The sequence below is a fragment of the Diaporthe batatas genome, assembly GCF_019321695.1.
Source record: "Diaporthe batatas strain CRI 302-4 chromosome Unknown Contig00022, whole genome shotgun sequence".
Taxonomy (NCBI): Eukaryota; Fungi; Ascomycota; class Sordariomycetes; order Diaporthales; family Diaporthaceae; genus Diaporthe; species Diaporthe batatas.
The window spans coordinates 204,843-226,627 of NW_025408569.1; the positions used below are offsets into that span (position 1 = coordinate 204,843).

General features: G+C 56.1%; 4 protein-coding genes across 4 annotated transcripts; 2 read left to right on the forward strand and 2 right to left on the reverse strand.

Annotated features, from left to right (window-relative positions):
- Positions 1-256: 256 nt before the first annotated feature.
- On the forward strand, positions 257-1,562 carry KVR01_012958 (uncharacterized protein; the record flags this gene model as incomplete). Its single annotated transcript, XM_044793482.1, has 2 exons — positions 257-1,335; positions 1,409-1,562. 2 exons carry the CDS (start codon positions 257-259, stop codon positions 1,560-1,562), a joined length of 1,233 nt encoding a protein of 410 aa, XP_044638114.1.
- A 3,622-nt stretch (positions 1,563-5,184) lies between these two features.
- On the forward strand, positions 5,185-14,776 carry KVR01_012941 (uncharacterized protein). Its single transcript, XM_044781388.1, has 4 exons — positions 5,185-7,847; positions 7,903-8,589; positions 8,650-11,821; positions 11,873-14,776. The coding sequence occupies exons 1-4, from the start codon at positions 7,306-7,308 to the stop codon at positions 14,582-14,584; spliced, it is 7,113 nt and encodes a 2,370-aa protein (XP_044638097.1). The 5' UTR covers positions 5,185-7,305; the 3' UTR covers positions 14,585-14,776.
- A 26-nt stretch (positions 14,777-14,802) lies between these two features.
- KVR01_012942 (uncharacterized protein) lies at positions 14,803-16,070 on the reverse strand (the record flags this gene model as incomplete). The annotated part of the gene is made up of 2 exons (XM_044791743.1): positions 14,803-15,226; positions 15,376-16,070. 2 exons carry the CDS (start codon positions 16,068-16,070, stop codon positions 14,803-14,805), a joined length of 1,119 nt encoding a protein of 372 aa, XP_044638098.1.
- Positions 16,071-17,429: 1,359 nt separating this feature from the next.
- Positions 17,430-20,451, reverse strand: KVR01_012977 (uncharacterized protein). Its single transcript, XM_044784054.1, has 4 exons — positions 19,204-20,451; positions 19,029-19,142; positions 18,393-18,957; positions 17,430-18,324 (listed from the first exon to the last, which is right to left on the reverse strand). Exons 1-4 carry the CDS (start codon positions 19,415-19,417, stop codon positions 17,511-17,513), a joined length of 1,707 nt encoding a protein of 568 aa, XP_044638133.1. The 5' UTR covers positions 19,418-20,451; the 3' UTR covers positions 17,430-17,510.
- Between the last annotated feature and the right edge of the window lie 1,334 nt (positions 20,452-21,785).

Sequence of the window (21,785 nt, forward strand, 5' to 3'; positions counted from 1 at the left end):
CTAGCACGGCTCCATTTTCTCCAGGACCAACGGCCCGCAGTGTATCACTTAGATCAGGGGTGAATCGTGAGGCATTCGACTTCGATACTATGGGGGTAATTGCGGCGTGTTGCCTCCGAAGGGCATTTTTGTGGTGGGATTAAAAGGTGAGGCGCTGCCCAGACATGGAGTATTTAATATGTCCATTGTGCACAAGCTTTTGCCAAGTTCTTGTTTACCATCGACAGACTAATCAACCGTCAAGATCTCAACCAAGATGCCATCCACACTAAGACCGACTGCCGCGGTGGCGGCATGCTTGATATTGCTCCAGCTTACAGCCGCCCAGCAGCCCAGCACCCTAACGCCCGAGGTGCACCCACAGCTGAAGACGCAGAAGTGCACTACTGCAGGAGGTTGTGTAGAGCAGAACACATCCGTGGTGCTCGACTGGGGCGCCCGCTGGATCCACACAGCCGACCAGGCACCATGCACAACATCGAGCGGCGTCAACTCGACACTCTGCCCAGACCAGGCAACATGCAGCCAGAACTGTCTCATCGAGGGCGCCAACTACACGGCCTTGGGCGTCAACACCGACGGCGCAACTATGACCCTGTCCCAATACATGCCCACCGAGAGCGGGCTCCAGAGTGTCTCCCCCCGAGTCTACCTCCTTGACGAGGACACCAGCAACTACGTCTCCTTCCAGCTGCTCGGCCAGGAGCTCACCTTCGACGTGGACCTTTCGACGCTGCCCTGCGGCCAGAACGGCGCACTCTACCTCTCCGAGATGGACATCACCGGCGGGCGCAGCGACGTGAACACCGGCGCCGCCAACTACGGCTCAGGCTACTGCGACGCGCAGTGCCCCGTGCAGACGTGGAAGAACGGCACCCTCAACACGGACAAGTCGGCCTACTGCTGCAACGAGATGGACATCCTCGAGTCGAACCGCGCCGCCGCGTCCTTCACCCCCCACCCCTGCAACGACGACGTCACGGACTGCGACAAGGGCGGCTGCGGCTTCAACCCGTACAGCCAGGGCTACAAGAACTACTGGGCGCCGGGGGGAACGCTGGACACGAGCAAGCCGTTCACCGTCACCACGCAGTTCGTCACCGACGACGGCACCACGGCCGGCACCCTCAGCGAGATCCGCCGCGTCTACCAGCAGGGCGGCGTCACCGTGCCCACCGCCATCTCCGCGCCGAGCGGCGACTCCATCAACTCGACCTGGTGCGCGGCCAACGACGGCGACGCGGCCAAGTTTGGCAACCTCGACACCATGGGCAAGGCCCTCGGCCGCGGCATGGTGCTGGCGTTCAGCATCTGGAATGACAACACGCAGTTCATGTAAGCACGCTGGCTCTTCCTCTACTATACTTCCTTGGGACCTGTGGGCAGATCACTAATAACGCGTGAATAGGAACTGGCTCGATGCTGGCAACGCCGGCCCGTGCAGCGAGACCGAGGGCAACCCGGCCAACATCCAGGCCAACGAGCCCGGCACGCACGTGGTGTTCAGCAACATCAAGTGGGGAGAAATTGGCTCCACCCTCCCCAAGTCGTCCTCCGCCTAGATCAGGCAGAATCAGCTGAGGTATTAGACAGTGTCTCGAACCACCTTTGTATCACCAATTGCATGCATATAGTACGGTTTCTGAAAAAGGAGTGCACATAAGTCTTTCGACTGTATATATTTCTTCCACTCCTATCTGTTCCGGTAGATACCAGTCTTCAATACACAAATTCCGTGTCTCTGTACGCCTCGCAATAACTACCTGACACGTGTCTCTATCTCGGCTCGTCAACTTAAGTGGGGCATCTGAATATCATACAACTCCTGGGTAGACATGAACAGATGGAGCAACCTTGGAACTCATGCAACTGGTCCGTCCGTGACGCCGACTCAGGTCAGGGGAATGATCGACGCAGACATCCGGCATCGCTAGGCACATTCTCAGAAGAACAGAAAAGCAAGAACAGCATGAGCACTGTCGATAACGGGATGTGTAACAACTTCGGACTTGAATGTCCATCATTTGGCGGTTACAGCGCCTCCAACTTTCAGACATCTTAGTTGTGTATCAAGCCTTGGTCCCAACCTCTGTATTGGGTCTCGTAATCGAATTGCTAGTCTGGCTCCAAAAGATCGCATCGTGACAATCCATGGGATATTACCTCTGGGGAAAGAGGCTGGGGCCATTAAGTCATTCGAATCTGGCTGAACGAGGGACGGCGCGGAACAAATCGCTACATTCACTCCGCCATGATAATACAGCTTGATTCTACACTAACAATGCTGCTATTCATGAGTGTATTTTCTCAAAACTGTATTTCAAATAAGAACGTTGAAGCTGCATGCAATATCCGTGGGTGAACCCTCTCCCTCATATACAACTCTGGGTCTTCTTTGGCAACGAACGCCGCGCCCCCTGGGACCAGCCTTCTACGATAGAGATTGTGTGTTACCCACAAGGCCAGAGTGATGTTGTGCACACTCATGCATTCACGCGACTTTGAATTTACGGCAGTGGATAACTACAACTTGCCGAAGCCGACGGTCAGCAATGTCGGGGATTGGAATTGGCCGTGGGTTCTATTGAAGTTGTTGAGTACTACATTACGGCTTGAAACTTGCCAAGATCCAGTACAGAATGTGTTGTGGGTGGATAGGTACTGAAGACATTCCAGATTGTGCTTGCGCTTGATTGGCATCCATATGGAATGTTGGTGCCCAAGATTCACAGGATACGACTGATCACAGCCAGCCTAGAGGTCTCCCCTTCGTGGTAAAATGTGGCTATATGTAACCCCAGACTGCTACGCGGAGACATGCTCTCTAATGCAGCCTCGTGAATCATGTCCTGGAGAAATTACATTTCTTTCACTCTCAACAAATCTCACATCTTGCTGTCGGCGGGTGACCCAAGAGCACACCAACCAGTATTGGCGGAATATCCGAACCGCTAAGGACATACCCTGACCTAGTTGCCACCAGGTGAAGCACACTGGAGGAGGACCCCGGCAGCTCGGAGGAATTCACGCTATCTCTTCGGACTGATAACTGGTGCATAACCTTTCGGGTGACTGCTGCGTGTGGACGACTGTTGCTGTGTGCCGCAAGAAGCGCGATAGTTGACCAAGATGACCATTCTTGGGTGGCAGCGAGGCAGCCCCCACATGCGGTGTTGAGCTGGCTGGCCGGGAGGCCACGACGCTCTCCTTTGTACTTTTGTGACCGCGCAACCTCTATTACATATGAAGGTAGTTGATAGTGCGGCTCGGGCAGCTTGGTCAAAGTGACCACTCAGAGGTAGGCAAGTGGGTTAGGTCACCGATATGCTTGGTTGCATTGCAGATACCTTGGCGCTACTGAGGCAGAGATTTCCTATTCCGACCGATGAGTGCAACCTCTGCCTCGAAGCGGCATTTTACTGGCATGTGAAAAACTGTTGAGTGAACTTATGCAAGTAAAAAGCCCAATACCATGATATTCTCTTTCCATGATGCGCGGTGCGTGGCCCTGGATGCTAGGGTTTAGGTTCGATAGTGTTTTTTCTGGATTCGAATGCGACTCAGCACTTATCAAATTCTACGATAGAATTGCACGGACAAAGACGACAACATCTGTTCGCAGATGTTGGTGCCTGTCGCATAGTATGTTTCGAAGGCCCAGTCAAAACGACACTGCCCTAAATCCAGCCCAACAACAGTCGTGAGTGAGAAACTGTTTACGTCTGAACCGCCTTCGAGGAGAGTCGACAAGTCGGCACACATGCAGGTGTTGAATCGCGTTGATGAAAGCGCTGCAGACATTTTGTGTATATCGAGATCGGCAACGAAACCATAAACCACCACTTACTCGCGTTGAGCGACCAGACGGCTTTGACCTGGTCTCAAAGCCGGTGAGACCAGGCAAGCTGTGGTAGGAGAGATCCAGCAATTTGGTACAAGTGAGGATAGTTGTGGGTCTCAGACGAGACTATCTCGGCCTGATACTACTGTCGCAGTGTGGCCTCTGTCTTATCAGAGCATGGGGTTTAGGTTCCTAGGGTTGCGGGACGTCGACCGTGGGTGCCGTGTGAGCAAGGGATTCGCCAACCAGGCCCGGCATTGCGAGGCCAACATGCCTGCATGCCTGCTGGCCTGTTGCCCGCAATTCGAGGCGACATAGGAGATCAAGGGAACTTGCCGTCGTGTGGAACCTCGACATGACGCGAGACACAACAAATTAGTTACCGCAACCCTCATGATGAGCACAACTCGAGCCAGGAAGGGAGCCAAGAAGAAAAACGCTCTGATGTTTTGCCTCAGACACGGCAATTTTTCCATCTCTCCAAACCTGCTTTATTTCGCCATGATGCCCAGGTGGTGATTCGCAGTGTCGAATAGGAAGACGTCGATTGCCCAGGGCGTTGGCACACACCCCCGACCATTAACGCCCGTGATCCCTGTCTCGCCCTGGCCTCAAATCTCCCGGGCGTGGTTCCCTGCGGGCACTGTCCTTGCTGCGAGTGCCGATCGCGGACCCACACGAAGGAGCCGAGTCGTTGAAAAGTTGTGGGCTCCCGGCCCCTCCAGGCGTAACCGTGACTACTGCAGAGTGATAATGAAGGGCGTCTCAGCCTTTCCTGGGGCGCATGTAGAGGCAGAGAGAGGAGACTCCCACTCCCAAGTGCTGTCACTGTGCCACAATGTGGATGCAGCTGACGGATGCCACGGCAATGGTAGGCAGGCTGGCTCCCAGAGGGCCCCGGGGCCCAAGCGGATGCGAGAATGCGAGAATGCCACGCGGATTTGACAGCGGGCGGCGAACATCTGTGCGGCGGTGGTCAGACATGCACAGCAGGCACAGCAGCAAGGTGGGCTTGTTTGGTGGCCCAGCTCATGCACCAGACTACTGCATGTCTTGGGCTCTGCTTTTTTGAAGGCACAAAGGGATCAGAAGCAGTAATGGATAAGCTTGTGTGGCTGAGATGTCTGATGAGGCGCTGTGGTGGTCTGCAGGAAACTGCAGGATCAAGAACCGAGGAGACGGATGACAAACTCTAATTGCCACCAATTGAGTTTGGCAGATGCAGCTTGTCAAGACCAGGCCCAAAGGTGCGGGAACCCGAACCCTGAGCTCCGCAGTTCGTCCGATGATTTCCCATGTCAGGGCCAGAATTTCGCCCGCAACGACAAACTCCACCACGAGCTCCAGTCGCGACGCTCACTTACACAGCATGACCCAACCATGACGATGACAGAATCAGGTGGAGCCTTTCTGGACCTTCTTCCAGCTGGTTGAGATTGGGCCTGGCGGCATGCTGACAGGCTAAGGTTTTGCGACCTAGGGACTGCCGTCTCGCCGAGGACGCCCCGGTTCCCAACCGTGTTTTTCGTCATACCGAGTCACACCCACCAATCTGGCATGCCACAAGCTGTTGCTCCGCAGAGTGCTCCGCCAAGGATGTTTCGAATCGAGCCTTCATCTTGCACAACTTGGCACGCCTGGCACGCCTGGCACACCTAGCCCTCCGATTCATGTCAGCTCTCGACGCGCCTACAGCCCTCTCAAGTCCCACTTCCAGCTCGATTTCGAGCTTCAGCTTCAGCCCGGCTGCCCTGTTACGATGCTGTCAATAAGCCGCGACATCCGTGAGAGGATCATGGTCCGCTTTGCTGAGGCGGCCTCGCTCGACCATCACCAACAATCCTGCCCATCCACGGTAGTCAGCGAAGTGCATACCACCACCGCATTTACTCTCGCCCATTGCGACGGCACTGCAGCTGCAACTCGTTGAAAACGGCAGGCCCACGTCAGTGATGATACCCTCAGTCGCAGTCGGTGCACCTTCTGCTGTGGGGGGGCACAGATACGGCCCGGCAATCTGTCGTGGGTAGGGGCTAGGATATCAACAAATATTCTGGTGGAGCCGCATCGTGCTCGCCATAGCCAAATGGAATTCGCAACCATTCACCATGCCCAGAGAATGCACGTTGGCAGTGCCGGAGTGGCAGAGCGGTCTTGACGGGCCATCCGATCCTTGATCTCCCATGTCCCTGCAAGTGGCGCCTGATACCCACGTCGCAATCAAGATCGTGGTCGTATCTTCGGGAGTATTCAGAGGCCGCCCCCACCCGCGCTGTCACGCATTATAGCTCCCGGCTCTGTGCCGTTGTGGCGACGGCCCTAGCCTGAGGACCGTCAGGTACCCGACAAGCCACCAAGCCACCAAGCTACAAGCCCGCCGATTCCACCTCTAGAAATCCCGCTCTGGCTGTCCGACCGAACGCCCGTTGCATCTAGAACACGGTACTTCCCCGGCAGTTCCATCTCCTAATGCACGGTGACATCGAAGCCACTGGCCACCACTGTGGGCGCCGCTTGAACCTCGCTTGCCTCTCGCTTGCCTAGACTGCTAGATCTGCGTTGCCGTGCTCAGTGTAGCATTTTTGTCGATGAGGGAGGGGGTGACAACCAACAAATAGGCTGCCAGGGCTGCGTCGGCCACCACTTTGGGTTACATCCAACATCTCAAGGGCTGCAACCGCGCGTTGCATCATCGCGACAACTCTCGGTTTGCCTCTGGCCAGCGCAGCGCAGGTGTGAGAGGTTTGAGCGACCATACGTCAATGCAGGAACGCAGTCGGAACTTCTTCACCATTCCCTTTTAGGAACTATGGAGCACATGTATGCACGAAAGCGGTCCCGGTGGAACCCCTGCCTGCTTTTGCCCCAGAGAGGTACCGACAGGCCTCACAGGCTGGCAGGAAGGCCTTCATGTACTTGTGATTGACAGGCACGGCGCACCTTCAGATCTTGTACAATGCGTCGCAATCTGCTGCCAACGGTTCCACAACGCTCCCACCCTTGGCTGCAGGATCTTCTAGGCTAGACAGACTCTTGCCAGATAGCGCGCGGCCACAGCATCGCCATAGGGCAGAGCCGGGAGCCTCCCTCGCCGATATCAAATCGTTGAGTGCGACCACACTTCGAAATCTGGCCGGAGGTCGTCCCGTATGGCCCAAGCTCCCGCACGGGATGAGATGTGTGATTTCAGCGAAAGAGCCGCTGCTTTTCCTTGTCTGAGAGTCATTCTCAGTGGAAACTCACTATTCGACGCCCTCCAAGGCCCGTCCGGTAGCATCGGCTCATGTAGGGAGGAGGACAATGTCATTGATAGTGATCGGCAGAAAAGGAGAAAGATTCAAATAGACCCCATGTGTGCGCCATGGCGACCAGCCTGCCCCACGGGGTCCTCTTCTTCCCTATCCCACCCTTCCTTTCTTCGATGAGCACCAATCTTCGTCCTGTGGCACTCTTCCTCTTCCACAATGGCGTCGACAATGCTCCCTTCTGTTCTGTCATGTTTCATTTTCGCTCTGTGGCTCGTCGGGACGGTCGCATTTCCCTTCGAAGCCTCGCTGGCCGACTGGAACCTGAACCAGAACCCAGAGGCAACCCATCCCCTTGAATACTGGGGAGAATGGGAGGGCCATACCTATACTCCGTCGCCAGACAACTGGCGCATGCCGACCTACACGCTTGCCTTGGATCGATTCGCAAACGGTGATCCATCCAACGATGACGCCAACGGAACTCAATTCGAGCATAACTGGATGGCCAACCAGCTCCGGTTCGGTGGAGACCTCAGAGGCGTGATCGATAACCTAGACTACCTCCATGGCATGGGCATCAAGACTGTCTATCTCATGGGGAGTCCTTTCATCAACCTGCCTTGGACAGCCGACAGTTACAGCCCGTTGGACCTCACCTTACTTGACCAACATCATGGCCGGATCCAGGACTGGAGAGATCTCATTGATGCCATCCATGAGCGAGGCATGTATGTCATGCTCGACAATACCATGGGAACGTAAGTTCGTCTGCACTCCGGGACTCTGATACCAAGCTAATGTGGCATGTCTCAGACTGGGCGATCTTGTGGGGTTCAAGGGCAGCTTGAATCAAACTGCTGCTTTCCAGTGGGGCGAGTATGAGTACGTGTGGAAGCACGACCGACGCTATGTTGACTTTGCGCCCGGAAACGAGATTGTCGACTGCACCTACCCGCGCATGTGGGACGATGACGGTTGGCAAATCACCATCAATCAGACCACTTGCCGTGATAGCGAGTTCGACCAGTATGGCGATTCTGCCAACACTGGCCACGTCATCGTGTACGAGAACCAGCTGGCAAAGTATGGTTCGGTGCAAGACAGGCTTCGCGACTGGCGCAGCGATGTTCTTGAGAAGATCAAGCACCTGTCATGCATGCAGATCGCCATGCTCGATATTGACGGGTTCCGAATGGACAAGGCACTCCAAACGACCGTAGACTCGCTGGCTGAATTTTCTGACTATCAGCGTCAGTGTGCGAAGCGATACGGCAAGGAGAACTTCTACATTATTGGCGAGGTCGTGGGAACAGCTGCCCAATCTTCAGTGTACACAGGCCGTGGCAAGCAACCCAACCATTACACCAACAATGCCACCGCCGCTGCTTTGTCAACAAACTCAACAGATCCTGACAACTTTATTCGCGACCCTGGGATGTCTGCTTTGGACGGCACCGCATTCAGCTACATCGTCTACGGTGGCATGACCAGATTCCTTGGGTAAGCTCAAAACACAGGATGTTTATCATTACAATCCCAAAAGCTAATCCTCGAGGGCAGACTTGATGGCTACACTGGTTTGGACGGGACAGACTTCGTGGAGTTCTGGAACCAGATGCTCGTACAGAACGACTTCGTGAACGCCAACACGGGCAAGTTTGACCCGCGAGCAGTTCTCGGAATGACCAGCCAAGACGTTTTCCGCTGGCCAGCAATCAAAAACGGTACTCAAAGACAGCTGCTCGGACAGTTCATCACCACCCTGGAGGTCCCTGGTACACCAGCCCTTTACTGGGGCGAAGAACAAAGCCTTTACCTTCTTGACAGCACCTCATCTAATTTCCTCTACGGGCGCCAGCCGATGAGCAGCAGTCCGGGCTGGCAGCTTCACGGCTGTTATCATCTGGGCGATGTGACCTACGACGAAAGCTTCCCGGATGGCCCAGCGAGGACTGGCTGCCACGACGACGCCGTCAGTCTTGACCACAAAGATCCATCGCACCCCACAAGGAACGTCATCAAGAGGATGTTTGAGATGAGACAGCAGTACCCTGTGCTCAACGATGGGTACATGCTCAAGACCTTGTCGAATCAAACCAGTGATGTCTACCTCCCAGCAAGCGCAAACATTCCCAGCACCTTTGGTATCTGGAGCGTCTGGCGCCACCAGTTGGAGGGTGCCCAGAACTTGGACACTGCCGACGTTGACGGAAATCACGGAGTCTGGCTGGTTTACTCCAACCTGAACAGGACTGAAGATTTCACATTCGATTGTCAAGACGAGGCGAGTGCGCTGGTCTCTCCTTTCGCGGTTGGGACCACGGTCAAGAATCTCTTCTATCCTTACGACGAGCATGTGCTGGGAAATTCATCAGCCACTGTGGATGGCCTTTCAGGCCCGCGGGGATGTCTTTCCAACCTCACCATGGAGTCCTGGGGTTACAGAGCTTACGTGCCCCAGGCAAGCTTCATCAACCCGGCTCCGACAATCACGCGCGTTGTTCCTTCACACGATGAAAGGCTTACGGCATCTGTCGAGGTCGGCGAGAAGCAGAGTGTTCCGATTGAGATCCACTTCTCCCAAGTTATGGATTGCGACTCTGTTGCTAGCGCTCTTTCGGTCAATTCCACGTCGTCGGATGGGACCGTAGCCCGGATCAGCAGAGACACTATTTTGTGCACTAGCCTTGACGCGGCTGAAGGCACGCTATATGTGGGTCAGCCTGCCGGTCTCTGGAAGATCACTGCTGATCTTGAGGATGTGTCGCATGGGATCCACTCCCTCACGATCACCAACGCCTCCACCGCCGAGGGGATCTACACTAATGTGATCGATCGTTTCATGTTCCGGATCGGCACCAGCGACAATCCCGTCGTCTTTCCCCAGACAGGGAACTACTCCAACAGCCTTCTGCACCGCGACGAGTCCACCAACCAGCTCTATGTCTCACAGCATGCCGCCGGTGCAGACAAATTCCGATACTCGACCACTTGGGGGTCAAGCTGGAGCAAATGGCTCGACTACACTAGTGATAATGTCACCCTCGATGGTCAAGCTTGGTCGGGGACTTCGAAGCAAGCTTGGGATGGCGAGCACGTGATGATCCAATACTGGAGCAGCTTGGCTGGCAGCAGTGATCACGTGCAGCACGGCGACCTGGTACAGGGCGACTCAGCCTCGCATAAGCCACGTCGATGGCCACATGCTTTCATCCTCGGGTCATGGAACGAGTGGGGATATGATGATGGCCTCGCCAACAGCATGCGCCTAACCCATCCCACCACCGATGACGGAAACTCTACTGGTAGCAACTGGTCCTTCGACCTCGAGGCTGAGTGGCCAACTCATTTTCAAGTCAACGTTTGGGGCGTGAACCCGAACGGGTTGCCAGACAAGACTGCGCAGTTCGGCGATGTCGATGGCGATAATGTCCTTGACTGGCTAAAGCCTGATACCCTGGCAGACAATGTCATCAACATCACCAAAGGCCCTGGGATGCCGTATGTTGGCTGGCGTCTTCTGGTCAACGATGGAAACTGGAATTACCGGCTAGTGCCCACTGGGTCTGGGTGGTATCAGTTTGTGCTCTCCCTTCTGCTGGGAGTAGTACCACTCCTATGCGCCTGCCTTGCCCTGTGGACTTTCAAGCGATCGTACTATCAGGTCAAGCTCAATCAGACAGGTGTCAACACGAGCGATGGCTTCTGGAAGGAAACGGCATCCAAGTTGAAGCGGCCCGAACGTCTTCGAGAGATGACCCAGAAGGGGAAATCAACAGCGCTTGAATCATCAGGTGCTGCGACAACAGCCTTGGCTGAAGCCTCTCAGGCCCCTCGCCGTACTACTCTCATCGCCACCATGGAGTACGAAATTGAGGACTGGAACATCAAAATCAAGATCGGTGGTCTTGGAAAGATGGCTTCCCTAATGGGCAGTTCTGCTCTTGCCCATCAAAACCTTGTCTGGGTAGTCCCATGCGTTGGAGGCATCGAGTATCCCGTCGACACTGTCGCCGAGCCCATGGTGGTCACAATCAACAAAGCCCGGTACATCATCAACGTCCAATACCACCAGGTCCGCAACATCACATTTGTCCTGCTAGACGCACCTGTTTTCAGAGCCCAGACCAAGGCCGATCCTTACCCTGCTCGCATGGATGACATCGAGTCTGCTATTTACTACAGCGCTTGGAACGCGTGTATCGCGGAGACTCTGCGTCGCTTCCCCATCGACCTGTACCACATCAACGACTATCACGGCACACTTGCACCGCTCTATCTACTCCCCAAGACGGTGCCGGTTTCTCTGTCACTCCATAATGCGGAGTTTCAGGGGATGTGGTCTCTTCGCACGAAAGGGGAGATGGATGAGATCACAGAGGTCTTCAACTTGCCCAAAGAGACAGTCAAGACATACATCCAGTTCGACAAGGTTTTCAATATGCTCTACGCGGCGGCCAGTTATATCCGCCAGTTCCAGGGCGGATTCGGCGCCGTTGGTGTCTCCAAGAAGTACGGTGCCAGGGCCTACAAGCGGTATCCCATCTTCTGGGGACTGCACGAAATCGGCTCTTTACCAAACCCAGATCCCGATGACATGGCTGCCTGGCACGCTGGCATGGCCAAGGAAATTGGGAACATGGATGTCGCCGTCGATGAGGAAGCGGAGGAGAAGCGGGGCGAGTTGAGGGTGCAGGCCCAGAGATGGGCTGGCTTGGAGGAGAACCCAAACGTGAGTGATTGTATTTCCCTGTCCTGAATACTGACGCTAACCCACGAAAAGGCCCAGCTCTTCGTCTTCGTCGGCCGTTGGTCCCTGCAAAAGGGGATTGATCTTATCGCGGACGTCTTCCCTGCCATCTTGGATAAACACAAGGATGTGCAGCTCATCTGCCTCGGTCCCACGATCGACAACCACGGCAAATTCGCCGCGCTCAAACTCCAAAAGACTATGGAGCGATACCCAGGTCGGGTTTACTCCAAGCCTGAGTTCGTTTCGATTCCTCCTTATGTCTTCAGCGGAGCCGAATTTGCCCTCATGCCCTCACGAGACGAGCCATTCGGGCTTGTCGCCGTTGAGTTCGGCAGAAAGGGTGCGCTTTGTGTGGGGTCTCGAGTTGGCGGCCTGGGCCAGATGCCCGGGTGGTGGTTCACCATTGAGTCGACTGAGACCAAGCACTTGTTGCGACAGTTCAAGTCTACCATCAAATCTGCCCTTGCTTCTTCCGAGGAGACGAGGCGATTGATGCGGGCGAGGTCGCTGGTTCAACGTTTCCCGGTGATGCAGTGGGTGCAAGATCTTGATACTCTGCAAACCCGGTCTATCGAAGCCCATGACAATATTGGACGAGGCTCGGCCTTCAACCTTCTCATTCCCGGAACGCGGTCGTCTTCGGTCACCTCACTCGCGTTGCATCCCCCGCAACCTGCCCCAACACTGCCCAACTCGCCCACTATCAGCACCCCACAGACCGCGGCTTCAACAGCTTTTCCAAGCAGGGCCGGCAGCCGAGCACCGAGTCCCACTCGCGGCTTCAGCAGCTCTGCGAGGCGAACACTCACTCATACTCCATCGATGCTCTCTATTTCAACAGCATCTGAGCCCAATTCGGGGGCGGTGACTCCTAGAACACCCACTGCTACTTTTGCCCCTCGGAACAAGTCATTCTCCGCCTTGGGCAAGCTCTTGTCCAAGAGGCTGGACGCGCTGGCAGAGCTTGACAGGACGCAGTCACAGATGGAGGCCAATGAGTTCCCCGAAGAGGGGCAGGGCTCAAACAGGTCATCGTCGGGCAATGAGCATGACGAGTCACTGACCCACAGCCTGCCAACTGCCAACCAATTCGTCCTGACACTCGACACTGTCGTCGGCGGACGGAATGATTTCAAGCTGCAGAACGTGGAGCCTTTCTTTAACGACCCCAAGGGTGAATACTACAGCTCTTTCTCAAAGCTCATCGATTCGCACAAGGGCAACTTGTCCTCGGACAAGCTCTGCGTGGAGGACTACATCCGCTCCTCTGAGAAAAACTGGTTCGCCCGCTTCCACGACGCCAAGCTGGGCAAGATGCCGAAGCCTGTTGTCAGCGTATCCTCGAGGTCAACCTCGGCCGCCAGCAGCCGTGACGACGCGAGTCTCCCGATTAATGAGTTCAACCTGAGCCCCGACTACAAGCCACCAACCGGTCTGAGGAAGCTCATGCTAGCCAAGATTGGAGACTGGCCTCTCTATGCGTTCCTTTTGGCCCTCGGACAGATCATCGCCGCCAACTCCTACCAAATCACCCTGCTCACTGGGCAGAATGGACAGAGTGCCCAGCAGGTGTATATTACCTCGGGCATATACCTTGGCGGCTCAATCTTCTGGTGGATCCTGTTCCGCAACCTGAAGCTCTACATCTCATTGTCACTGGCATTTGTCTTCTACGGTGCGGCATTCCTCGTTCTAGGTCTGATCCCTTTCGCGACCTTGCCGCTCAACATTGTGGCCTTGCAGTACACTGCAACCGGTCTCTACGCTGTCGGCTCGGCAAGCGGATTCCTCTTCTTCACGCAGAACTTCCTCACCGAGGGCGGTAATCCAGTCCGGTCGTGGATGTTCCGAGCCTGCACCATCCAGGGCACGCAGCAGATCTACATCGCGGCGCTGTGGTACTGGGGCTCGTACGCCACCAAGCTGCGCAACAGCGGCTACACGCTTATCTCGTCGTCCTCTCGCACCGTGACGTACGTGACGCTGCCCATCGCGGTCCTGCTCTGGGTCGTGGCCGCCGTGCTCTTCGCGGGCCTGCCCGAGGCGTACCGCAGCAGGCCGGGCTACGTCTCCGCCTTCTACCGCTCCGTCCTGCGCCGCAGGATCGTGGTCTGGTTCCTGGTCGTCGCCGCCATCCAGAACTACTTCCTCTCGGCCCCCTACGGCCGCAGCTGGAGCTACCTCTGGTCCAGCGCCGTCGCGCCCGCGTGGGCCATCGTCGTCCTGGCGGTCTTTTTCTTCGTCGTCGTCTGGGCCGCCGTCCTCGGCGCCATGGCCTACCTGTCCAACGAGCACTCCTGGGCGCTCCCGCTCTTCGCCATCGGCCTCGGCGCCCCGCGCTGGGCCCAGCTCCTGTGGGGCACCAGCGGCATCGGGCTCTACCTCCCGTGGGTGGGGAGCGACCTGGCCGGCGCGCTGCTCGGCCGCAGCCTGTGGCTCTGGCTCGGCGTGCTGGATGCCCTCCAGGGCGTGGGCTTCGGCATGATCCTGCTGCAGACGCTCGGCCGGTTCCACGTCAGCTGGACCGTGTTTGGCGCACAGGTGATCGGGTCGATTGGGACCATTGCTGCGCGGGCCAGTGCGCCCGATAAGATCGGCCCCGGCCCCGTCTTCCCCAACCTGGCGATGAATCTGTGGGAGGGCCTGAATAATGTGTGGTTCTGGGTCCCGTTGTTGCTGCAGATCCTCGTCTGCGTCGGCTTCTTCATTTTCTTCAGGAAGGAGCAGCTATTCAAGCCCTGAGGGACCTGCAGCCTTATGAGTTATGAGGATACATACTGCAAGTGTCTTTGGTCTCTTACTCTCTTTTCGGCTATATACTTCGATACCACTTTTGCGGGAAATATTTATAGACATAGACTTATATGGTCCGGTATCTAGGCTGGCTAATGTCGATATGTAATGACCATAATGAAATATACATAACCTCATCCATCGCTGCTCCTCTTCTTATGCCGACATCATGCATTGACCATCGCAAAGTAGTCCACGCTCGGCGTCACCTCCGCAAAGCTCGATGTCCCGCTGCCACCGCCGTTGACGCTCTCCCTCCAAGCCGCATCCAGGGCCTCCGCGGTATCACTCGTCACCGTGAGCTGCACCGAATACCCGGGCCTCAGTATCTCGGTCATGTCCTGCGCCCACCTCCACGGCTCGGCGGTGCCGCCGGGCACGCTGTTGAAGTACTCCCAGCCCATGATGCCGCCGATCGTGCCGTACTCGGCCGTCAGCGCGGCGACCGTCGTGTTCAGGCTCGCGGTGTCGGTGAAGCCGCCGCCGTTGGACGGGTTGGTCAGCTGCCCCGCGACGATGTCCCTTGGGTCCCAGCCGTTCCGGATCACCCTCTCGTAGGAGAGGGGGCTTGACATTGTGCCGAAGCCGCTGCTGTTTTCGGGGGGGTTTGATGGTTAGTGGTGTGGTCTCTCGGCTTGGGAGGAGAAGTTCCAACTCCCCAACCCAGGATTCACTGCTAACTTCCGCTCCAGGCATATTTGAGGGGCTTGAAGGGGCGCGTTTGAAGAAGTGCGACTCACTAGAACTGAGCATTATAGAAATCAATCATGTCCTGCCCATCCGCAGTCTTGGCCTGAGACTCCAAGGTCTCATAGTCAAAGCCGGACAGATTCCCCTGGTTCGACAGCGCCGAGGCCACCGGCGCCAGGGTGATGATAAAACCGTCGCCAAAGTCGGCGTGCAGCCGGGAAACGAGCCTCGTGATCCCCGCCTGCGACATGTACTGCTCCACGTCCAGGTCCATGCCCTGCAGGCCGTACTGCACGATCACGTCGCGCAGCTGCCCGTAGTAGTGCTCAAAGGTGGCCGCGTCGGCGCTGTCCAGGGTGTCGGGGTCGAACGAGCCGGGCGCGGCGCCGCCTATCATGCCCATCACCTTGACGCCGGCGGCCTTCATCACGAGGGTCTCGTTCCATAGCGTTGCGAACAGGGGGTAGTCTGGCGAGTAGTCGTTGAGGTGGATCTCGCTGCCGGCGTTGATGTGGAAGGAGCAGACGATGAGGTGGGTGAGGGCGATGTCTAGCTCTGTGATCAGGGGGAGCATGGAGATTGGTTCCCCCGTGGCGCTGTCGTGGGTCGTCTGGAAGTAGATCACCAGGCGTGGCAGCTCTGGGTTGACAGCGGCGGAGGCACGGGTGGCATCTTGGACGGGCAGGGCTGAGCCGGAGCTGGCCAGGAGGAGTGTCACGATAGTGGAAAGGACTGATATTCTCATATTGATGGCAATCTATGCGGGATCTACGAACCGGTCGGGTAAGACTGGGTCGGTTCTAAATTACTTTCTGCAGGACATCCGGCGCTCTTTGTACCTCGACGTCCCTTCAATTTACGATACATGACAGTGCTATATCTTTCCAAGATCAATGTTGCATCCAGCCCACTATCATGGACCGCAACGTCGGTTGCGTTGTGGTGCCGTCACCCTTTTCGGCGTTCCCCAGTCGCATTTCCAGGGTGTGATATCCAGAATGTCACCTCGATGTCGTGGCCACGTGAGTGCGTTGTACATGTGGGCGAGACCGCAGGGTCCTGCCTAGATATCGAGGGCCGTTTGCCATTGGGCAGAAAGCCTGAACACTCGTGGTGCTCGCTCTCCCACCTGTTTTTGCTGCAGATAGATACGTAGTCAGTCAGCCCCGGCAGTACACCACATATGCATGCATGCAGGGTGCGCGTGGATGCCGCATTGCCGGGGCCCTCGATTCGGCAAACCTCTTCTCGCTGGCTGACGGCCGTGCGGGTGCGGTGCGGTGCCAGCACACCGGCGACTGAGTTTGTCAGATTGTAACGTCAGGTCCTTGCCGCGGGTGTCCTTGTGAGGCGGTCCAGCAAGATAGAGCTTCCTCTTCCGGCGAGGTTGTGGCACGGAATCCGGAAGCCAGAGGACCTGTCAAGTAGTATTGAAGCGTGCGTGTGTGGTAGTATTCTTGAACGGCGGTCAGATTTTCCCCGGGTGTGTGGACCCCCAAATATTGGATCATATGCCAGGTAAGAAATTAGGAACGGTTGCTTCCTTCCACGTTGAGATGGGGAGGGTCCTGCAGAAGAAGGGCCTCTCAAGCCACACGGGCACATATACCGAGGGTTCTAAGTGTCAGGGATCATTGCCATTGGCGGGAACCTGTCCCATTGAGGAAATTTGGTAAGCAGCGACCGCAGAGTCGTTGGTCCTGTGCACGAGGACAATGTTGGTGGGCTGCCAAGACCACGAATGTCAACCTGACAGTGGGAACGTCCTGGGAATGGCTAGCTCGGTCCGAGAACCAAGGGAATGACCAACAGTACAAGAAATGTCGTGACTCGCGACCTGTTTGTACCAACCCTTGGAAGTCTGCGAATGACGCGCATGAGGACTGGGAAGATCGAGCATGACTTTGGCTGTTATGTGTCCTGTGCTGTGCTCTTTGAGTAAGTGAACCCACATAGATTTGCACTCCTTGGGCGGCCACTTAAGTACAGTCTCTGCTGTGTGTTATAATTGTGGAATAGGCACAATATCGCGGTTTGGTGGACAGAGTTGGGTAGTTATTCTGAAACTTAATTACAGCTATGAGGCTGTGTAATGTGGCACCAGGCACCTCGCGCATCGTGTACACACCCGCATGCCCATAGCTTTTGTACAAGCGTGAACAACACGTAGGGAATCACTGCCTCTCTAGACGAACCACTTCCAGACCAGACGCTTCCACAGGGGGAAAGCAGCGATTCTGGCCTTTTCAGCGTTGATGTAGTCCCAATCGTGCTCCTTGCGGCCGGTGTCAACATCCATCTGCGAGGTTCGCAGCCAACCCTCCTTCTTCCAGAAATATCCACAGATCCAGAAGACAATAACCACAGGCAGCGCAAGCATGGCCATGAAGAAGTCTTCTGCGGTACCAACTCCTGACATGCCAGGAGGGCAGATAGCGCTGTAGAACGAAGCTATCAGGACGAGGATGCAGAGAATGAGACCCAGCCACGAGCCGTAGACGCCACCAATTGCCTGGAAAGGAATCTCGTCAAGCGTGTGGCCGTGGTATGCCCAGGCCTTGCGGAATCGGATGTGAGCCAAGCAGATGGAGCCCCAGGTGAAGAGGGCAGCGAGACCAGACAGGGCAACAAGCCAGTCAAAGACAACCTCTCCCTGGGCGTCCAGGTTGATGAAGCCAAGGAGACCGCAAGCGAGGACGACCGCAAGGGAGAATGTCGGACGGCCGGCACGGTCCATGTAGGTGAAGATCTTGGGAGCGTAGCCATGCTGAGCGAGGGCAGTCAAGGTACGTGAGCCTCCATAGACGCCAGACACGCCGATAGACATGACCGAAACAACGATGACGACGTTAAGGAAGTGGTTGAATCCATTCAGACCAGCATACTCGCCGACAAGGACGAATGGCGAAGCCGAGACGTAGTCGCCATTGGCGCCGAGAAGACGTTCGTCATCTGAGCGGATGAGCAGGCCAATAAACATGAGGCCAAGGATGTAGAAGCTTCAGATAGGAGTCAGTCACTGGGACATCAAAGGCGCAAACGGGCAGGGGGGGGGGCGCCAACTCACAGGGTGATTCGCCAGAAGACCTGCTTGATAGCACCAGGAAGGGCCTTGATGGGGTTCTTGGCCTCAGCAGCGGCCAGACCAACGAGCTCAGTACCGGAGAAGGAGAAGGCAGCCGTGACGAAGACGGCGCAGAAGCCTCGGAAACCGTTCCGGAACGCGCCTGGGTCCTGCCATGTCTTCGATCCCTGGTACTCGTCATAGCGACCCCCCTCAGGACCACCACCGAGGACAAGGACGAGGGCGATAATCATGAATATGATAATAGCACAGAGCTTAAGAAGCGCGGCCCAGAATTCTTCTTCTGCGAATCCAATGGCGCCAAACATCATGACAAGAGTGATGAGGACGAGGAAGACGGCAATCCAGACCCCGACATTCGTGTTTGGAGTCCAATAGGCCATGACGAGACCACAGACCGTTAATTCGAGAGGAAGCACGATAGCCCATTGGAAGACATAGTTCCAGCCCATGGCGAAGCCCCAGGACGGGTCGATAAAGCGAGTTGACAGAGTGTAGAAGCCACCAGAGACAGGGAACATGACAGCCATTTCACCGAGAGCGTACACTGGGATAGGACACGCGTTAGCCTGGGATAAGAATATGGCTGAATAGTAAAAGAGAGCATCAAAAACTTACCGACGTTGAACATCATGATACCGATAATGGCAAAGTCGATAAGCAGAGTAGCAGGGCCACCCCTTTCCAGGGCGGCACCGGAGCCGACGAAGAAACCAGCACCAATGGAGCCACCTGTGGATTCTCATGTCAGTTTCGAATATGTCTTCGACTTTCGGACAGCTGGAGATCCTACCGATGGAGATCATGTGCAGATGGCGAGTCTTCATGGGCCGCTCAAGAGTGATGTTGGAACCAGAGTCCTTCTTCTGGAAGGACCGCAGGTTGAAGCCATTGCGGGTCGCCCAGCTCTCATTCTCCTCGATCCGGCCGACCTCGCCATCGGATGATGAGTCCTTGTGATGGAGCACGGTTGGCGGTGCCGCCGCACCCTTTTCTACCTCCGACATGACGGGCGGTCGTGTCTTGGGTCTTGTTTAAGCTCGAAGGGGGGGAGTATGGACCTTCAAGACCGAGACAAACACGACAGATAGCGCGGGCTCACAGAGGAGGGTGTGGCCGGTCGAAGACTGGAACAGAAAAAGATCTGAGACAAGAAGCAGGCGAAGGGGACGAGGGCATGCAGAGGTCTCGCCGGCGGGGACCGTCGTGCATTTATGCACAGCAAGCCCAGGGCGACTGGGCGAGAGCTTCTAGTCTCCTTCTGCCGAGCTTCCATGGCTTCTGCGGCCAGGATGTGGCGCGCCCAGACATGTTCGCGCCAGCGGTGATAGAGTTAGCTGGGTGCGCCTCGTATAGGCTTTGGGAGGACCTTCCTCATTCTCACCCCGCTTGCCTGCTCCTCGCGCTTGGCGGAGAGCCGGGGCGGCGTCTAAACGTGAGAGCGGAAGCTTCCAAGAATCCAAATTTTCAGCCCGCGTGGCTGTCCCCGGCGATCTGCCCACTCAGTGACCAGACTCGGTCGTGCTGGGCGAGATATCGCGTACTGGACTGACGAGGCAGGGCACTTGGAGGAATATCAGCAGGCTCCGCACGCGTGGGGAGACCCACCGCAAACCCACCGGCTGGCCTGGGGAAGACAGGCCCGACAGGAGCTGATCAAACTGCTGACACGCTGATGTGGATGTTTGCCCCCCGTCGGGCAGGGCCAACAGGAGGGCATGTGGGCGTGGAAAAGTGGAGGCAGGCTAGACCGAAGAAGACCCGCCTTGTCACCAGGGGAGAGGCGCTGGTTGGTCCCCGGAGGACGATAGGCGGCATGGACAAGAGATAACGGTTGCAATGCCATGCAAAGACTTGAATTACCCAGCCTTGACTGGGCCTGGGCAAAGGCTGGGCAGCGTCCTTTGAATGAACGGCTCGCCTTGTCATCCGCCAGAAGAGGAAGCTCAACCTAGCTCCCTTACTTGGCGTTTGTCCGCCCGGGACGCCCGCTGGCAGCCGAGCAGGCAGCATGGCAGCATGGCAGCCGGCGAATGACCACCCAGCCAGCCAGCCCGGACTATTGGATTGTTGCCCTTTTGTTCTCCTGCACGGCGCCTGCCCGACGCCTCCTCGAGCCACCCGCGGCCGAGGGATTGAGACAATTGGATCCAGAACGTCGGGCCTCGTGAGGTGGGCGAATCGTGAGATGCTAAGAGGATGCGCCAAGGCCGACCCCAACGCTGCCGAGCCTTGGCTACATTCCACAGGTCAAGGGTCTGGAGATAGTGACTTGTCTAGCTCGGTCATTGGATTTTAATTATCGGGACACTTTATACCAGACTGACTACTCGAATCGTCCGCCCTCTGCCTCTGTCAGGCCATCTACGGTATCTGTTTATCTTGTGGGAATGTCGACCTGTAGTAAGCAGCATTGGCCACCGCCGAGCGAGCCACCCACACGCCGATTTATCAGGTGGCAACCTCGTCAGGGTGTTGCGATATCGTTGTGACACCACACCAGTCGGCGGCTCTTCCGTCTCCTCGGATGCGGACCAATGGACTGCATCTTGTCCGGTTTCGAAAGAACTGCCCAGGTGGGCTGCAGGAGCATAACATGTCGCAAATGCAGGCAACAAGGCATATCCGTGCCGATCGATCTGTGGTTGCCCAAGACTTCGGATGCACCTAGAACTCTGGCCAGGCGTCCTTGCAGCCTTATATGCATTGCAAGGCGGGTAATTGTGCCGTACCGTCAGATGTCGCATTCGCAACGGCGAGAAGGCGGGAAGATGTCCGTTAGGGGAATATGCGAAAATCACATCCAAAGCATAATAAGCTTCTTGTCTGCCTGGGCTGGACATGCCGCATGAACGTCAAGACTTCCTAGTACAATAGCAGCATCGTTAAGCCGCCTGGGCCTTCCGTAAAGACACCAGGCGGAGCTTGAGATGTGAGCTTGTTGTACCTGGGATAACCGAAAAGCTTAGTTGCGTGCACTAATTGGTTTTACATAATGTCTGAATTGTAGCCTGGGGTTGGGCCTGGGGGCGGGGACCCTAGAATTCGCCATCCTTAAGCGAGACCCAGATAATTGTTCGTTTATAACTACAGGTGGACCCAAACTGCTGTAGCCCCATATATAGGATCGTGATTGCAGATAAACCACAAACAATTGCATATGTGCCGGACAAATCTCACGGCTCGCATAAGAGCTTGCATACATTGACGATCCTCGACACATTGGCTCTACCCTCTCACAGTCTGGCTACCTATGTGTGTTGAATTATCACGATCTGGATCGGTAGGCATACTCACCGTGGTATATCCACGATAGGAGATCTTATAAGACGAGGACATGGACGTGGGTTATATGACAAGCTCTTAGCTACCCAG

Coding starts and splice junctions, on each gene's coding strand:
- KVR01_012941 (XM_044781388.1), top strand. CDS start 7,306: ATGGCGTCGACAATGCTCCCTTCTGTTCTGTCATGTTTCATTTTCGCT. Junction 7,848..7,902: donor CTCGACAATACCATGGGAAC/GTAAGTTCGTCT, acceptor GGCATGTCTCAG/ACTGGGCGATCTTGTGGGGT. Junction 8,590..8,649: donor GGCATGACCAGATTCCTTGG/GTAAGCTCAAAA, acceptor CCTCGAGGGCAG/ACTTGATGGCTACACTGGTT.
- KVR01_012977 (XM_044784054.1), bottom strand. CDS start 19,417: ATGTCGGAGGTAGAAAAGGGTGCGGCGGCACCGCCAACCGTGCTCCAT. Junction 19,143..19,203: donor TCTGCACATGATCTCCATCG/GTAGGATCTCCA, acceptor GAGAATCCACAG/GTGGCTCCATTGGTGCTGGT. Junction 18,958..19,028: donor TATCATGATGTTCAACGTCG/GTAAGTTTTTGA, acceptor GTCCTATCCCAG/TGTACGCTCTCGGTGAAATG.